Here is a 14,421-nt window from a genome sequence, read left to right on the forward strand (position 1 = left end):
GTCTGTATGGAGAATAAAATTCGGGTAATCTCTAATCTATCTGACCTGAACCATATCGAATAAATATTGTTTTATATTACTATATTCGAAACCAATAACGTGATCAATAATTGAATCTAGACATCAAAATTTGGTGCTTTTCTCAAAACAAGAAGAGATAAATATACATAGGGGTGTGATTTTGTCTGAGCAGCAATACGTGATTATGACATTATTGGTGGGACTGACGTTTATTTAGAGAGAGTTCTAACTCTTACGAAAAAGTAATCATAGATCTACTTATCTACATATAGTCCACTAATTTGTCATTATCGACTAGGAAAAAAATCTTTGATTGGAATCTTTTGAATTTTCAAGTATATAGTTGTTTCCATCTAGATCATTCAAGCTGATTATAATAAGTCTGAGCATAGACTTGTTATAAATATTGTAAAGACAAAAAGTTGATAGATGTGAAAATTAACTATCAGTCCACGACAAAAGTCAACGTAAATGTGCCTTGACTTTTAGAAACCTCCCCCGCACGTGACCGGTTGGAGAAAGCTTCTCTCCGTCCTCTCGTCGTTTAATGTTTCTCACAACCTTTGTTCGCCGAGTTGTCTCTCACAATCGTAATGGTTAGAAATTATTATCGTTTGTATATTACTGTTACAACAACAGTAATATTTTCTCTTACTGCGTAAGAACAATTTATCAAGGTAAATTATCCAAGTAACTTGCCTTTGCTTAGTCTCATTGTACTCGTTAGATCCGCTAAGTAATATGTAACGTAATTTAGTGGTTGTTCTATGGCTTGTCTGATGAAACATGAAATCACGGATTGTAATACTTTTTTTTTTTTTTTTGAGTCTCAGGGCAAATTAAAATAGCAAATACGAAGTGGAAGAATTTTTTTTTTTCTGGCTAGTCAATGTTCTGCTTTATGGATTAAGTGACAAATAGTCTTTGGACTTTTGTGAGACATAAAACATCATCACATTAAGGAAACTTGAAAAGTACAACCAATAGAAAAATCGAAATTGAAATATGGCATGATGAGATATTCCTAATTTGAAAAAATTATAACAAGAAAAAAAACAGCTGGAATTATTCTAAAGAAACGGTAACAGTACTGATAAGTGTTGACGTAAATTTGGTACAATATATGTCGAGATTTTTTACTAAAATAGTCACAATTTATCATTTATACACACTAACACTCACACACACATTCTATTTGGCCAGCCTATATAACAACAAACTTCGATACAGAAACAAAGCAAGAAAAAAAAAAACACTTAGAAAAACTTGAAATTGTAAGCAATCGACTTTGAGAGAACTCTTCAGTCCTTGACTAATGACGAAAAACACAAGAAACACCGGTGGAAGGAGCTCACAAGAGAAGATTAGTGATGGTCGTGATCCTAACATCTGGGACTGTGAGAGTACTCTCTACGATTCCTACGAACTTGTCTCTTTTGTTCACATCATCGAACGTAAACTAATGCCTTACTCTCCTCTCGCTCCGAAGTCTGGTTTGAGTCTACGAGCGGTGATGGATAAAGATAACGACGACTGTTCCTCTGCGTCGACTAAGAGGGGGCGTTGTATTCACCGGAGGAAATATTGGTGGAACAGAAAGAAGAACGACGAAATGAAGGAACGAATACATAAGAAGAAGAAGAAGATGTTTGATTGTAGTCTTTGGTGGAATTCGTGTTACAAGAACTTGTTCTTATAATATGTAAGCAGGTTAGTTGTTTATGTGATGAAAGTAATGTGTTGTGTGTTTTAGGAGATTGTATTACTATACAAGTAATCGAATAAACTGAGATGTGATAAGTATAAAGAAATTCACTGTGCTCCCATATAACTTTTGTTACAAAGTGAATTTTATGCCTAGAACTAGAAGATGTGAATTTACTATTTAGCAAAAAGAGAGTGGGCTTACGGTTAAGCCCATAAAGGCCCATCTTTTAAGGTCCAAACTTTTCTAGTACAAACAACCTCATTGATCAATTGATTTGAAATCCGTTAAACCATAAAGCTAAGCTACTGTATTTGGTTTTGCTTTACTTTTGTATAAAGTTTATATAGGTTGCCTTCAGTCCAACGACCATCTTGTAAATTTTGATTGTTGCTTTGTTTCTTTCTCAAATGAATTGGAATAAGCCTGATTCCATATTTCCCTCGTTCAATCTTTTGAAAATTACTTATGAACCAATATAGCGTAAGGAATTCAAAATCAGATCAGTTCAAGTTATAAAAAAATAAATGAGAAATAGACAACTAACCACTTTCTGCCACACCCTCATCAATTTAATGTTTCTTTCTTTTATTAGGATTGTCCCAAAACCAGTTTGGCTTTTGACCTTAACCTTGACTTTTCTCCCTCCTTGATTGATATTTTTATGTGAGCTCCACTTCAGCTTTATTTTATTTCAGTAAATTTCCCTTAGTTTTAAATATTACACTACTACTAAATGTAAGTAAATTTCGGAATAGTATGTACTACATATAAAAACATCGAAAACAAAAAAAAAAAAGTAAAGGTAAATCTTTAAATTTTATTCCTTGGCTGAAAAAGAAAGAAAGTGACAGACAAATTACAAAAATGTGGGCCCCAATTTGTAGATTGGCCCGCCCAAAATAAATCGATTTGAAACTCAATGTGTATAGTCTCTCTCTCTCTCTCTCTATCTCTCTCTTCTTCATGTTTGGTTTCTGAGAATGAAGGCTAGGCAAAGAGCTTCTATCTCTCTCATCTTCATCTCTTTAGAGTTTAGAGATATAACAGCAAAAACTCTAGCTCTTAAAGTCTTCTTGGTGTTTCTTCTTTAATTGATAGCTGGTATCTTTCGTGTCATCTCAGTGGACACTTTTCGTCTGTTTGTAATGGCTGAGTTGTCAACGATCGAAGCAAGGCTGGTTCGTTGTCCAAAGTGCAAGAATCTCTTACAAGAGCCTAAAGATTGCCCCTTTTTCCAGTGTGGCGGTTGTGGAACCGTTCTTTGTGGTTAGTTTCCATTTTTCATCTTCTCTTTAGCTGAAGAGAGTTCAGCAAAAAAAAAAAAAGAACAATTTCGAGATTGGTTCTTGTTTTGATGTTTCGTTAAGTTTCTGATTCTGTTTCTATTTATTTCCATGACGTCAATTAGGTAAAAGGATAAAACAATCCTGACCCAAAAGAGTTTTTGTTTGTTTGTTTTGTTACTATATGTATATGTAAAGCCAAGAACAAGGACCGTGAAGCTGATTTATTGTCGGTTAAGTCTGTGGAAGATAGAGCCAAAGAAACTCAAGTTAATTCTGGTTCAATTGATGGAGAATCTGATTCAGATGCTTCATTAAGACACCAACAAAATGGTCAAACAGAGACTTGGGATGTTCACAGTGATCCTACTTCGAAACTGAATGTTGTTGATCCGGGTAATAACGATTCTCAACCAGGTTTGGATCGGTTTAGGCAAAGAACAACCAAGAGATGCGATTTCCAAGGTTTCAGATTCTCCACTTCTAACTACTTTACAGATTCTCTGTCTAGTGATGAAGCAATTGAGCAAGACAGAGCTGGACTGGTGAGAAAATTGGATAAGCTAAAAGAACAGCTTGTTCAACCTAAAGAGCAGCAGATCCCGAGTTCGTCTTCAGGATTCGAAAAGCCTCCATTGCGGGTTTTCAGTTCCGGGAAACATATTGCAGCTCCTTCCTGTTACCGGAATTATCCAGAACCCGAGCCTCCATGTCTTTATAACAATAACACTAATATTTCTCTACGTGGTCCGATGCATAACCCCGCTCATGTTCCAGCATATGGAGACCCTCACGCTTTCCAAATGCATGATAGAACTCTGCAGCCATCTCATCTGCACAACTCTAGACAGTATATTGGCAATAATGGTCATGATTTGTTTGATACACATCCTGGAAATGGGATGTTTCATCAATCAACTTGCTCTTGTTCCCACTGCTATGATCCATATCATAGAGCTTCAGGCTCAGTGTTTCCTCCCTCAGGGTTGCCTGATGCTCTTTGTAATGCCGGTTTTTACCCTCATGAGAGAAGTTTTGGGTTTGGTACTTCATTGCATGGTCCGAGAACCTTTATTCCTCCTGGTTCTCAATCTCCCGGTCCACAGCTCCAACGAAGATGCCCGAGTGGATTTAAGGATACGGGAATGAATGCAATTTCTCGTGTTCACCCCCCTAAACGTGTATCATCTTCAGGTGGTTCTCGCCTAATTTACCCTGTAGCTGGTGGTGCACCATTTGTAAACTGTATAAACTGCTTCAAACTTCTGAGATTGCCAGACAAAATAGATTCTGCTACGAGAAAGAAACAGAGAATGCGCTGTGGAGCATGCTCTTGTGTAATAGATTATACCTTTGTTGATAAGAAACTCATTCTCTCCACAGATCCTGCTTCAGTAAGAAAAGCAGAAACTCATAGTACCCTGCGTTGGGAAACTACTGCTAACTTCTCTTCTGATGACTATGATAATGCTGCTTACGAATTCCAAGCAATGGATAGAGGACCAGCCGATGTATCAACTGGTCTGGCTTTGATCTCCAACAAAGCTCAAGAAATGCAGATCGCGGATTCTACTTCTCCTAGCGTGTCTGAAGACGAGCTAAGTTCAGACAGTTCAACAGTCAAGAAAGTTACTCCTGATTCGCCTCTTCACAAACACTTTGAATACTCTTCGATCAATGTAAGGGACCGGTCTGGGCCAAGGAGCCGAAGTTCTCGTTCAGAACGGGACAGGGTCATACTGAGCAAAACATCCATGAGACAGAACTCTATGAAAGAAACTTCAGTTGCAATTGAGATGGACGTTAATGACTACTCTCACAACAATGAAGTGTCTCAGGATTCTGCAAATGACTATACAGATGATCAAGGAAGAACCAAGAAGGGCAGATTTGCGAGTATCGTGAAGAATAGCTTCAAGGATCTGAAGAAATCCATACAGAACGAAGGCAGAAGTGATGTCTCAATAAATGGGCATCCTGTAGCTGAACGTCTTGTGAAAATGGCAGAGAAGCAGGCTGGACCAATCCGACCAGGAAACTACTGGTACCAGGAGGTCCTTCAATCTCATAATTTTTTCTCACCTACTAGCCCTAATGATTCTCTTCTGTTCTGTTGTTTGGTACCAGGTACGACTACAGAGCTGGATTCTGGGGAGTAATGGGAAGTCACTGCCTTGGAATATTACCGGTAAACTTCAGCTAACAAATAATATTTTTCAATCTCTCTTCATTTTCTTCAGAATGTGTACTAAAGCTGGCAAAAGGTGACTCCTTTCTTACAGCCTTTCATTGAAGAGCTCAATTACCCAATGCCAGAGAATTGTGCTGGCGGAACCACAAGAGTCTTTGTGAACGGAAGAGAGCTTCACCAGAAAGACCTGCGCTTGCTCACTGCCAGAGGTCTCCCACGGGATGGAGATCGATCATATACTGTTTACATCTCAGGTAGAGTCATAGGCGAAGATACCGGTGAAGAGCTAGATAGTCTTGGCAAACTCGCCCCAACGTAAGCTTTCACATAGCCTATAAACACCTCTCTATAGCCTTAATTTTCAAGTTCTCATGTATCTGAGTTTGATGCTACATGGCAGGGTCGATAAGCTAAAGCGTGGGTTTGGGATGAGAGTTCCGAGGAGAGCTGCATGAAGAATCTAAAGAAATGTTCATGAGCCTCTCCGTTTTGTTGTTGTATCCTCTGAACATCCGTGTTAGATTATCCTAACATTACTAGGCTAAACAATTTTCTAACTCTAGAGAGCCTTATGATCAATGTAAAGAATGAGAAAGTGGAAAATGAAATATCATTATTAGTAACAAGAATCTGAAAACAACACAAAGATCTGTGTATTCAAAAGCTTACAAAAGCATTATTGAGCATACACTGCAAGAACTAAATGTATCAAATCACATTTGGTAGCATCTTCACATTCGTCTTCTCACTTGTTTGTTGAGACATTCTTCTTTTGCTCCCCTTTCGTTACCTGATCATAAAAAAAAATGATGAAATTGGTTTATGCATTCAAACATAATCTCCAGAAGATCGAGAAAGAAGCTTAACCGCCTGATACGGATCAAAGTCATAACCTTCATAGCGTTGTAATTGGATTTCTAGATTCAATCCTAAAAACCCAAATAAAGGCAATCCTGATCCTAAGAAGAACACAAATTTTCAATTAAAGGATGTTCCTTTCACGCCTCAAGGCTCGAAAATGCCAATTACTAACTCATCAAGAGTATTTCTGATCCGAATAAGATCAAAGGAGGAGCGCAACACATGAAAATTTGCGAAGAAAGGGGGAAAAACCAGCCAATGAAGATATAGATCTAACGACCTAACAAGAGAAAGAGAACGAGAATACGTTTTGCAAGACGATTCCGACGGCGACGGCGGCAATTACGGCTCCGCCGAGGATAACCGGTGGACCGGACAGCAAACTCCACTTTCGGTAAATCATCTTTTCTCCTTTGATCTTCTTCGGAACTTTCGTTTTGGTCTTCTCCGACTATCTGCAGCAAGATTCTTTTGATGACATCGACGACACAAGTCTCTTCTCGAAATTGGGCTTGTTTAGTTTTTTTATTTTATTTGGGCTTGAGGCCCATAAGAACTATAGGTTCCTTCTTAATTTGATTTTTACATTTGTTGGAATTTGAAAGATGGAAGATTTTCCACTTTTTAATCTGTTCATCCAAATAATTGCATCACTTTCACAAAGCATTTTCAGAAGTCAATCATACAAATGTCTTTCTATCAATTTTAATCACAAGAATTTAACAACTTAAACTAACAAATAAACCTTATATAAAATCCTTTCTTTATTAGTTGTCATAAAGTACAATCCAACTTCATAGGGAAATCATAATAAACCCTGCTGATACAAAAAATCTATACTACTATACTAATTAAACTGACCATCTATAATTAATTACTGCCATTAAGAGAGACATTACATTCACCAAATCAATTCAAAGCTACGACCACAACCAATCCTGTCCGAAATCGATGATATTGTCCAGAGACGAGAAATACGAATCTGCAGTTTCCGAATTCTCAATAGAAGCAGGTGCAGATATAACCTCGCTGGTAATTGCAGAACCTGATGTTGCAGGAGAAAGATCTTCCATGAAATTTTCCGAGAAAATGTTGCTTTTCCACACACCGTTCTCAATCTCATGGTTAGAGAAAGAAAACGTTCTGAAAATGTTCTTCTTGTTCTCCAGATCTTCAAGATTTATCATCACTTCTTCGGACTTCGTCGGTTTGGTGTCTTCTGTTTGCTCTGTAACATGTACTCTGTTTCCTTCTTCGAACGACGAAACAGAGAAGTTCGTGGTCATCGTCGTCTTCGGGGATGTGATGTTGTCACAAGTGTGGTTTCCGAGATACTTCACTTCGTAAACCAAAGGATCTGTGTCTGATTTCTGAACTTGCTTCACTGCTAAACAGTCTTGTGTGAATCGATGCGTGCATCTGTAATATGCTCTGTAATAACAAAAACAGAGAGCAAGAATTTAGCAAATTTCCCGGAAAGAAAAATTAAAACTTTGAAATTCCCAGATGATGATTATTGATAATTACCTAGGATTTTTGGATCCATGAATCTCTTTTTGCCCGTATTTTCTCCAGCAATGACCATCATCGATTGAACCATTTTCTTGTCCTGTTGCAACAAAAACCTTAACTTTCTCTGTCTTCTTCTCCGAAACTTTCCTGAAAATCACCAAAAAAAAACAGAGGAATCAGACACATGAACACAGATTGGGACTCAAACAGAGGCCAAAAAAAAAAACAATCTTTGAGCTCAATTTTTACCTCTTTTTGAAGACGTTTTTAGAATCCTTTCCATCGATCTCAAGGCTTCGCTTAAGGATGTTCTTGTCTTCGTTGAACCTCAACATGAAAATGGCATTCTGGTAAATACGGAGGATTTCAGAGATCAAGGTTTTGTTGGAATCAGCAGAAGAAGTGTGTTTGAGATTGCTCATCAATCGATTCGCAAGCTCTTTCCCTAGCTCCAATTCGTTGATCACGAGTTTCTCTTCCATCATCATCTCTCTGCATTCACTTGCAAAAATTAAGAATCTTTTCTCTTAGATCTTTCTCTGTTTTTTATGGAGTGAGATTGGTGAGAGATGTGAGTTTCGTCTGTGAGTGTCTAGGTCTATTTATATCCATGGATGATGAGATTCTATGATGGTACTTGTCCTTGTGCTTAGACATTAAGTTTTTAATTTTTATTTTTTGGTTTCAAGCTTACACCAGAAGTTGTGTGGAAAAGAGAAGGATCTTGGAGAGAAATTGACAAAAAGAGACTATTATTTTCCACTCTTTTTCATATTATTAGAATATACTATAAAATATAAAACTGCTAATTCGATACCTGATTAAGCTATTATAATTCCTTCTTCTTTTTTTTCTGGGACAAAGCTATTATAATTCTTATCTTATTATTTTCTATCTATAATTTTGTACATTAGATAAACTAATGAACATATCAAGTATATCTATAAAGCGTCAACTAACTCTCCCCAATCACACAATAGAACCCATATTTGGTGAGTCTCACTCAATCGGTTTAGCTAATCTTATTTTCTTTAAAAAGTTAAAAATATTAATTATAGTTATAATTATTCAGACGAGTGAACCAATAAACCATATTTTTCAAAGACGTCCTGCCGCGTTATAGATTCGGTTGAATGTCTTTCTTTTGTTTAGCTGACGTGAAGAGTACTCGTGATGTCACTTCTAATTATACGTACATTCTAGTTTAAGGTAGCTAAATTACACTCTTTTATTTTACAAAATGAAATAGAATACAAAGGCTTGGTTTATTCACATAGTAACAAATATTTATACACAAGAGTAATTCCTAATCTCGTTAGGAGATTTTATTTTATTTTATTTTATTTTTTCGTTAAGAGATTTCCTTTTCTCTAGATAAGATCAAATTTATACTTATTCTCTATCAAAAATATTGATTTTGTAGAGTTTTCACACCAATTAAGAAAAATATTTAATGTTTAGTTATAAATGCACTATTTATTCATACCAAACTATTTCTCATAGCTATTAACCAACAATAATTCATCAAATTTTTAAATTCTCAATTAATGATTCTTGAAATTCACAATTTATTAACATTAATTGATAAAAATTTACAGAAAATCAATCTTTTGATACAAAAATAAAATCTCAAAATATCATTCTTTAAAATACGGAGGGAATACTTAACATATATCCTAGCCATTACAAAACAAAGTTATTTATTTTAAATTACCAATATATAAGCATTTATTGCATATATTTGTATATGCTTTATTCGATTTACTCATATATGAGTATATATATATATATATATATATATCAACCATTTTATATTATATATGAGTAATATATAATTACTCATATATTAGTTATATTTTAGGGGGTCAAAGATCGAAATTATAGTGGCCCAAAAAGGCAAATCAATAATCTATGGATCAAATCAAACCATGCAGGTGTAGTTTTGAGAAAATATACCAATGTGTCTTTTTCATTCACACAATTGACAGTGACGTATTAATATTATCATTATTAATACGACTGAAATTCGTAATCACGATGATCCATTTATGTTGTATATAGTATTATATTCACCAATGTATAGGCTTTAATATATAGAAACGAACAAAATGATACAGAAAATACATATCTAATAAGCTGATTAATTAAATGCATTAAACTAATGGTTGAACAGTGATTTAAAATCGTAATAATAAGTCATAATTAGTAAAAAAAATTTAGATCACCAAATACAAATAACAAACTGTTTTGATAGTTATTAGTTATGGTATATGAAAACTACAACGAATTACGAAAAAAAAAAATCAAAAAACAGTTTGTAGTGCATCCATGTAGCGTGGCAATTCTGTATTCAAATTTTGTTCGTGGAACAAACAACAAACAAATTTTGCGTAAATTTAGATGAAACCTAACCTTATGCATTTGCCATATTCATCTTCAGTTTAAAAATTGTGAATGTCGTAGATAATATTGATATATCCACATTACTGTATATATTCTATGTTTCTCAGTTATCAACTTTGTAGCTTTCTGAGTCCAAACTAATTTTTTTGGCAGTAAGTGTCTAGAGGCTGCATGCTGCTTGAACTTAATTAATTACTACTTACTAGGAAAATAATTTTTAAATTTTGATTTAAATGTTTATTCTACGACGCGTCGACTGCTTGTTTAACGCGTCTGGTCAAGGGAATAGTTTATGCCTAACTAAATTCAGTAAAATGGCCGAGTGGCATATACATGCACATGGCCTTTTTGTGAAAAAAATAATTAATACCTTTAATCACAATTATTAAATAATTATTCAAGCATGAATGGACTATATATATGATTAATTAGTGCTTTAGTGGTTTACTATCTTAATTTTGGCTGCTCTTGCTTTGAATTGATAACAACCAACGATTATAAATTGCAAGATATATTTCCAACTTCGTCTCAAATAAATGATGCTTTATCATATGTTTTTGTTTTTGTAGATGAAAATTGCCTTGTTAATCAATGTCTGCATTAGTCCATTATGGTCCTAACTCCTAACTTATATGCATCGGCTAGAAATCAACATCTAAATGATAAGATTGTTTCGTATCTGTAAAAGTGTTTAGAATATATGTAATGTACTAAGAATCGCAACCACAAAACAGTAGGAACTATAGGATTATTATGCCACAGTCAAGATTCAAACAAAATCGATAGGATTATATAACTTGTAACGGGATTGTGGTGTAAATGCTTTAGAATATTTTACTAACAAAAAATGCTTCAAGGTCCTAATATCAATAAGAAAACAATCTGATCTTAAATTAACGAAATCAGAGAAAAATACACATGTACCGTAGCTTTGGTTAATGGTTAGTACTCTCTCCGTTTCAGTTTAGTTGTCGTTTTAGGATTTAAATTTTCTTCCATAATAATTGTCGTTTTAGGTTTTCAATGCAAATGTTTGGTGAAAATTCCAGTTTTATCCCTACAGTTGGCCAATGAATTTTTTTATAAAATATATTAATAAAGAGTAAAACAGAAAATTTAATGCTTTCTTAATTTGTGTGAAAAAACCTTAAATGACAACTAAAACGAAACGGAAGGAGTATAATATGCCACGGTCAAGGGTCAAACACATATTTATGATCCGAAGATACCTGAACCAAATATTCATATGCTGCATGAAAATTTTGTAATCACATAAAAATAAAATACGTCAAATACAAATCGACTTTTATCATAATTACTTAAATGTGACAATAAATATTCGTTATTGTCTCGTGAGGAAAGAAAACTTCCAAACACAATATTTTCTTATCGATGGGAATGGATAAACCGTATTTAAACTTTGGAATAAATTCATTAACACAAAATAAACCTACATCGATGAGATATTCTTTGTACAAAAACATAAAATCTAAATGTAATTGGAAATTGTCTGGTAATTTCCACGAAAGGTCTTTGGGTGCGTGTTGAAAAAGATATAACTCTCCTTAGAGACCCACATGTCACTTCATAGTTCATATGCTGATCAAATTTAATTTGTAGAAATAAATATACTTTCTAAAGTAATAAACATATACACCTTAATTGAATTTAATCAAGGGTATTAAGTAAGTCACATATACATGTTAATTTGTTGAAATTAGTGTTCTTGATTGATATTCTCCTGATCAATTTAATTGTCAATTAAGAATTTAAAATTTGTTTAATAATAAGTGTCATTTTAAGTTTTTAATGCATCTGTATGATAAATTTTCTATTTTTGTGTTTACTATTTAGTGTGTTGGCCAATGAAATTTTATAGAAATATATAAATAATAGTTAAAATTTAAATGAATTATTTTCTTAGTTTATGTGAAAAAAACTTTAAATGACACTCCTTATGTTTTATAAAAAATGTCATTTTGACATATTTTACACATATTAAAAAATGAGTTAATTATATAAACATACTCTTTGTAAAACGGAGAGAGTATTTAATTTAATATGAGAGTAATGTTTGGAAGCTTATAAAATATGTATAAAAATAATCATTTTTTTTTGTTAACTAGATATTTTTAAGATAAGCTAAGTACCAATAAAAAATTGAAACCAAACGGCATATGAATTTGAATTTGTTTAGTACTGGAAGAGTTTATAGTGGTTTAACATTAAGCTTATATTTTAGCCAAATGCAATTATACTCTTCTTTTCATGTTTGGTAAATAAATTCTTGGAATTGTTTCGAAATAAACTTCACTTTATGATTGATATATATATATAAAACATGTCGAATTGATACGAAACATAGCCTTATCTTTTTCTTTTTTTTTCTCTTTTTTATGTGAAAGGGTTTAAATCATAATATGATTAATATCGGGGATGATTGGAAGAGACCGTAAAAGCTTTTTAAAGTCTTAAAAGCCAAATATTTGCCAATCACAATTTGGTACTTTAGATTTTTTTAAAGTTTTTAAAGTCCAACTGCCAACTTTTTTTTTTTACGTACAAATTTCTAAAATCTCAAATATGAGGTTTTCAAACAAATAATAAAACTTTAAAATAAATAATAATTAAAAACTTTCTTTTTTCTTCTCTTCATAATAATTAGAATCTTTCTACATGTTTATATATATTGTTTCACATATATTTTTTGATAAATTAATTATTATCATTTTAATCTTTATTTTAAGATCCATTTTAATAATAATCATTTTATTTTCATAATCACCATTAATATTAGTATAAAAGAGTTTATAGAATATTATTTTTAATAAACCATACACTTTATATAGCCCATTAATTATTTCATAAATTGCTTCATCATTAATAGTTTTATTGATTTTTTATTACTCAAAATTATCCACTATTATTAGCCATAACAATTGCTCAAGAATCATTCAAGATAAGTATTTTAACTATGTCTACCTTTTAGTTTATTTTCCCAATGTTTATTTGGTTTGTTAGCTAAATTTTATGTTGACTAGTTTACCAAAATAATTATAGTAAAACATATTTTAAATATTTAAAGGACAAATTTTTTTTCAATTAATCAAAATAATTTCAAAACAAATAGTTACAAACTATTTTTAGAAGATCACTTAAACCATTATCCACTTTTTAATGCAATGTTTGGTTATTAAACATGAATGAATAATACATATTTCGTTTATTTATTGAGAATATTATTCTATACATTTATTTATGAATTTTTTATTTTTCTAAATTCTTATCATTAATAAAATTATATTGTCACATGAATTCATTTAATTTTTATCATTAATAAAATTATATTGTCACGTGAATTCATTTATAACATTATTTATATTTATTATAAATATATATAATCCTAAAAAAATAACAGTCACAGTTTCTACAATTTTGTTCTACCAATCAGGTTTTAACAGCCAAAGTTTATACAGCTAAAGTCTCTGCAGTTAAAATTTCTAAAGCCAAAGTTCTTAAAACCACAGTCTTTACACCCAAAACTAACGGCTTCTTCCAATCACCCCATCATCATTAAATATTTCACAAATCAAATCAAGTAGCTGTTAGAGGTTAAGACTATGGTCCAAAAAAAAAGGGAGGAAGTTAACAAAAATCAAAATTCGTTGAATACCTAACGACGATCATATATTTAACAGTAAGTGCACTAATCATTAAATAATAAAATGAAGAATAACAATATCAATATTGATGCCTGCCGTATTGAAAAAAATCAAAGTGTTAGTCACGCCAAGTGTGAACACAGAAAGTCGTGTTAGATGATAAGCACGTGGGAAAACATCTTAACACTTTCATTGTATCTGTCTTTTAGATTAAAGTTGTCGGATTTTTCAGCCTCGTTGCTATGCGTGGCCGCAAACTTATTTAATACTGTCGCATATAAGATATATGTAGATTTGCATGTATAATTTGCTTGCACAGTGTAACGGGGGAGATAAAATGATATGAAAAATGAGAGATCAGGGAATATTTGCAACTAATCGAAAATTTTACCATGTATTAATATAGTTTTGAATCTTTTGACAATTATTATCCAAAGAATTAAAAAGGAAGGTCACAAAAGATATGCTTTCGTCATGTCAGTTGAGTTCTAAAAATCTTGATTTAAAAGGAATCTAAATACAAGAGAATGAAACAATGTTACAACATAGGATAATTCGTAATGATCGTTGTATTTTTTTGGCAGCTAAAAGTAGCGTTTTAAAAATAAGAAAGAAAAACAAAAAATGATAACAGTTGCATACTTGCATTAGGCCACACCTACAGTAGAACGGCATGATTGTTATGAACCAAATTTTTAAACGGCATGCATGTCTCTAATGTTGTAAAATTTCTTAACTAAATAATGGGCTTTCATTGTGGCCCATATTAATGAGCTAACT

At 32.8% G+C, this 14,421-nt stretch overlaps 4 protein-coding genes across 5 annotated transcripts; 2 read left to right on the forward strand and 2 right to left on the reverse strand.

Annotated features, from left to right (window-relative positions):
• Nucleotides 1-44: 44 nt before the first annotated feature.
• LOC9316304 lies at nucleotides 45-1,832 on the forward strand. Its single transcript, XM_021027825.1, has one exon. The coding sequence runs from the start codon at nucleotides 1,337-1,339 to the stop codon at nucleotides 1,718-1,720; it is 384 nt and encodes a 127-aa protein (XP_020883484.1). The 5' UTR covers nucleotides 45-1,336; the 3' UTR covers nucleotides 1,721-1,832.
• Nucleotides 1,833-2,526: 694 nt separating this feature from the next.
• LOC9316305 lies at nucleotides 2,527-5,842 on the forward strand. Of its 2 annotated transcripts, XM_021027807.1 has the most exons (6): nucleotides 2,655-2,995; nucleotides 3,211-3,775; nucleotides 3,806-5,056; nucleotides 5,140-5,200; nucleotides 5,295-5,518; nucleotides 5,604-5,826. In XM_021027807.1, the coding sequence occupies exons 1-6, from the start codon at nucleotides 2,875-2,877 to the stop codon at nucleotides 5,656-5,658; spliced, it is 2,277 nt and encodes a 758-aa protein (XP_020883466.1). In that variant the 5' UTR covers nucleotides 2,655-2,874; the 3' UTR covers nucleotides 5,659-5,826. The 2 variants fall into 2 exon arrangements, with proteins under 2 accessions (XP_020883465.1, XP_020883466.1); XM_021027806.1 differs by having other exon boundaries at nucleotides 2,527-2,995; nucleotides 3,211-5,056; nucleotides 5,604-5,842.
• On the reverse strand, nucleotides 5,798-6,625 carry LOC9316306 (succinate dehydrogenase subunit 8, mitochondrial). The gene is made up of 2 exons (XM_002882014.2): nucleotides 6,372-6,625; nucleotides 5,798-5,993 (listed from the first exon to the last, which is right to left on the reverse strand). Exons 1-2 carry the CDS (start codon nucleotides 6,465-6,467, stop codon nucleotides 5,949-5,951), a joined length of 141 nt encoding a protein of 46 aa, XP_002882060.2. The 5' UTR covers nucleotides 6,468-6,625; the 3' UTR covers nucleotides 5,798-5,948.
• A 185-nt stretch (nucleotides 6,626-6,810) lies between these two features.
• LOC9318127 (probable WRKY transcription factor 46) lies at nucleotides 6,811-8,165 on the reverse strand. Its single transcript, XM_021027808.1, has 3 exons — nucleotides 7,826-8,165; nucleotides 7,592-7,723; nucleotides 6,811-7,495 (listed from the first exon to the last, which is right to left on the reverse strand). Exons 1-3 carry the CDS (start codon nucleotides 8,062-8,064, stop codon nucleotides 6,985-6,987), a joined length of 882 nt encoding a protein of 293 aa, XP_020883467.1. The 5' UTR covers nucleotides 8,065-8,165; the 3' UTR covers nucleotides 6,811-6,984.
• Nucleotides 8,166-14,421: the final 6,256 nt, after the last annotated feature.

The sequence above is a fragment of the Arabidopsis lyrata genome (assembly GCF_000004255.2).
Source record: "Arabidopsis lyrata subsp. lyrata unplaced genomic scaffold ARALYscaffold_4, whole genome shotgun sequence".
Lineage (NCBI taxonomy): Eukaryota > Viridiplantae > Streptophyta > Magnoliopsida > Brassicales > Brassicaceae > Arabidopsis > Arabidopsis lyrata.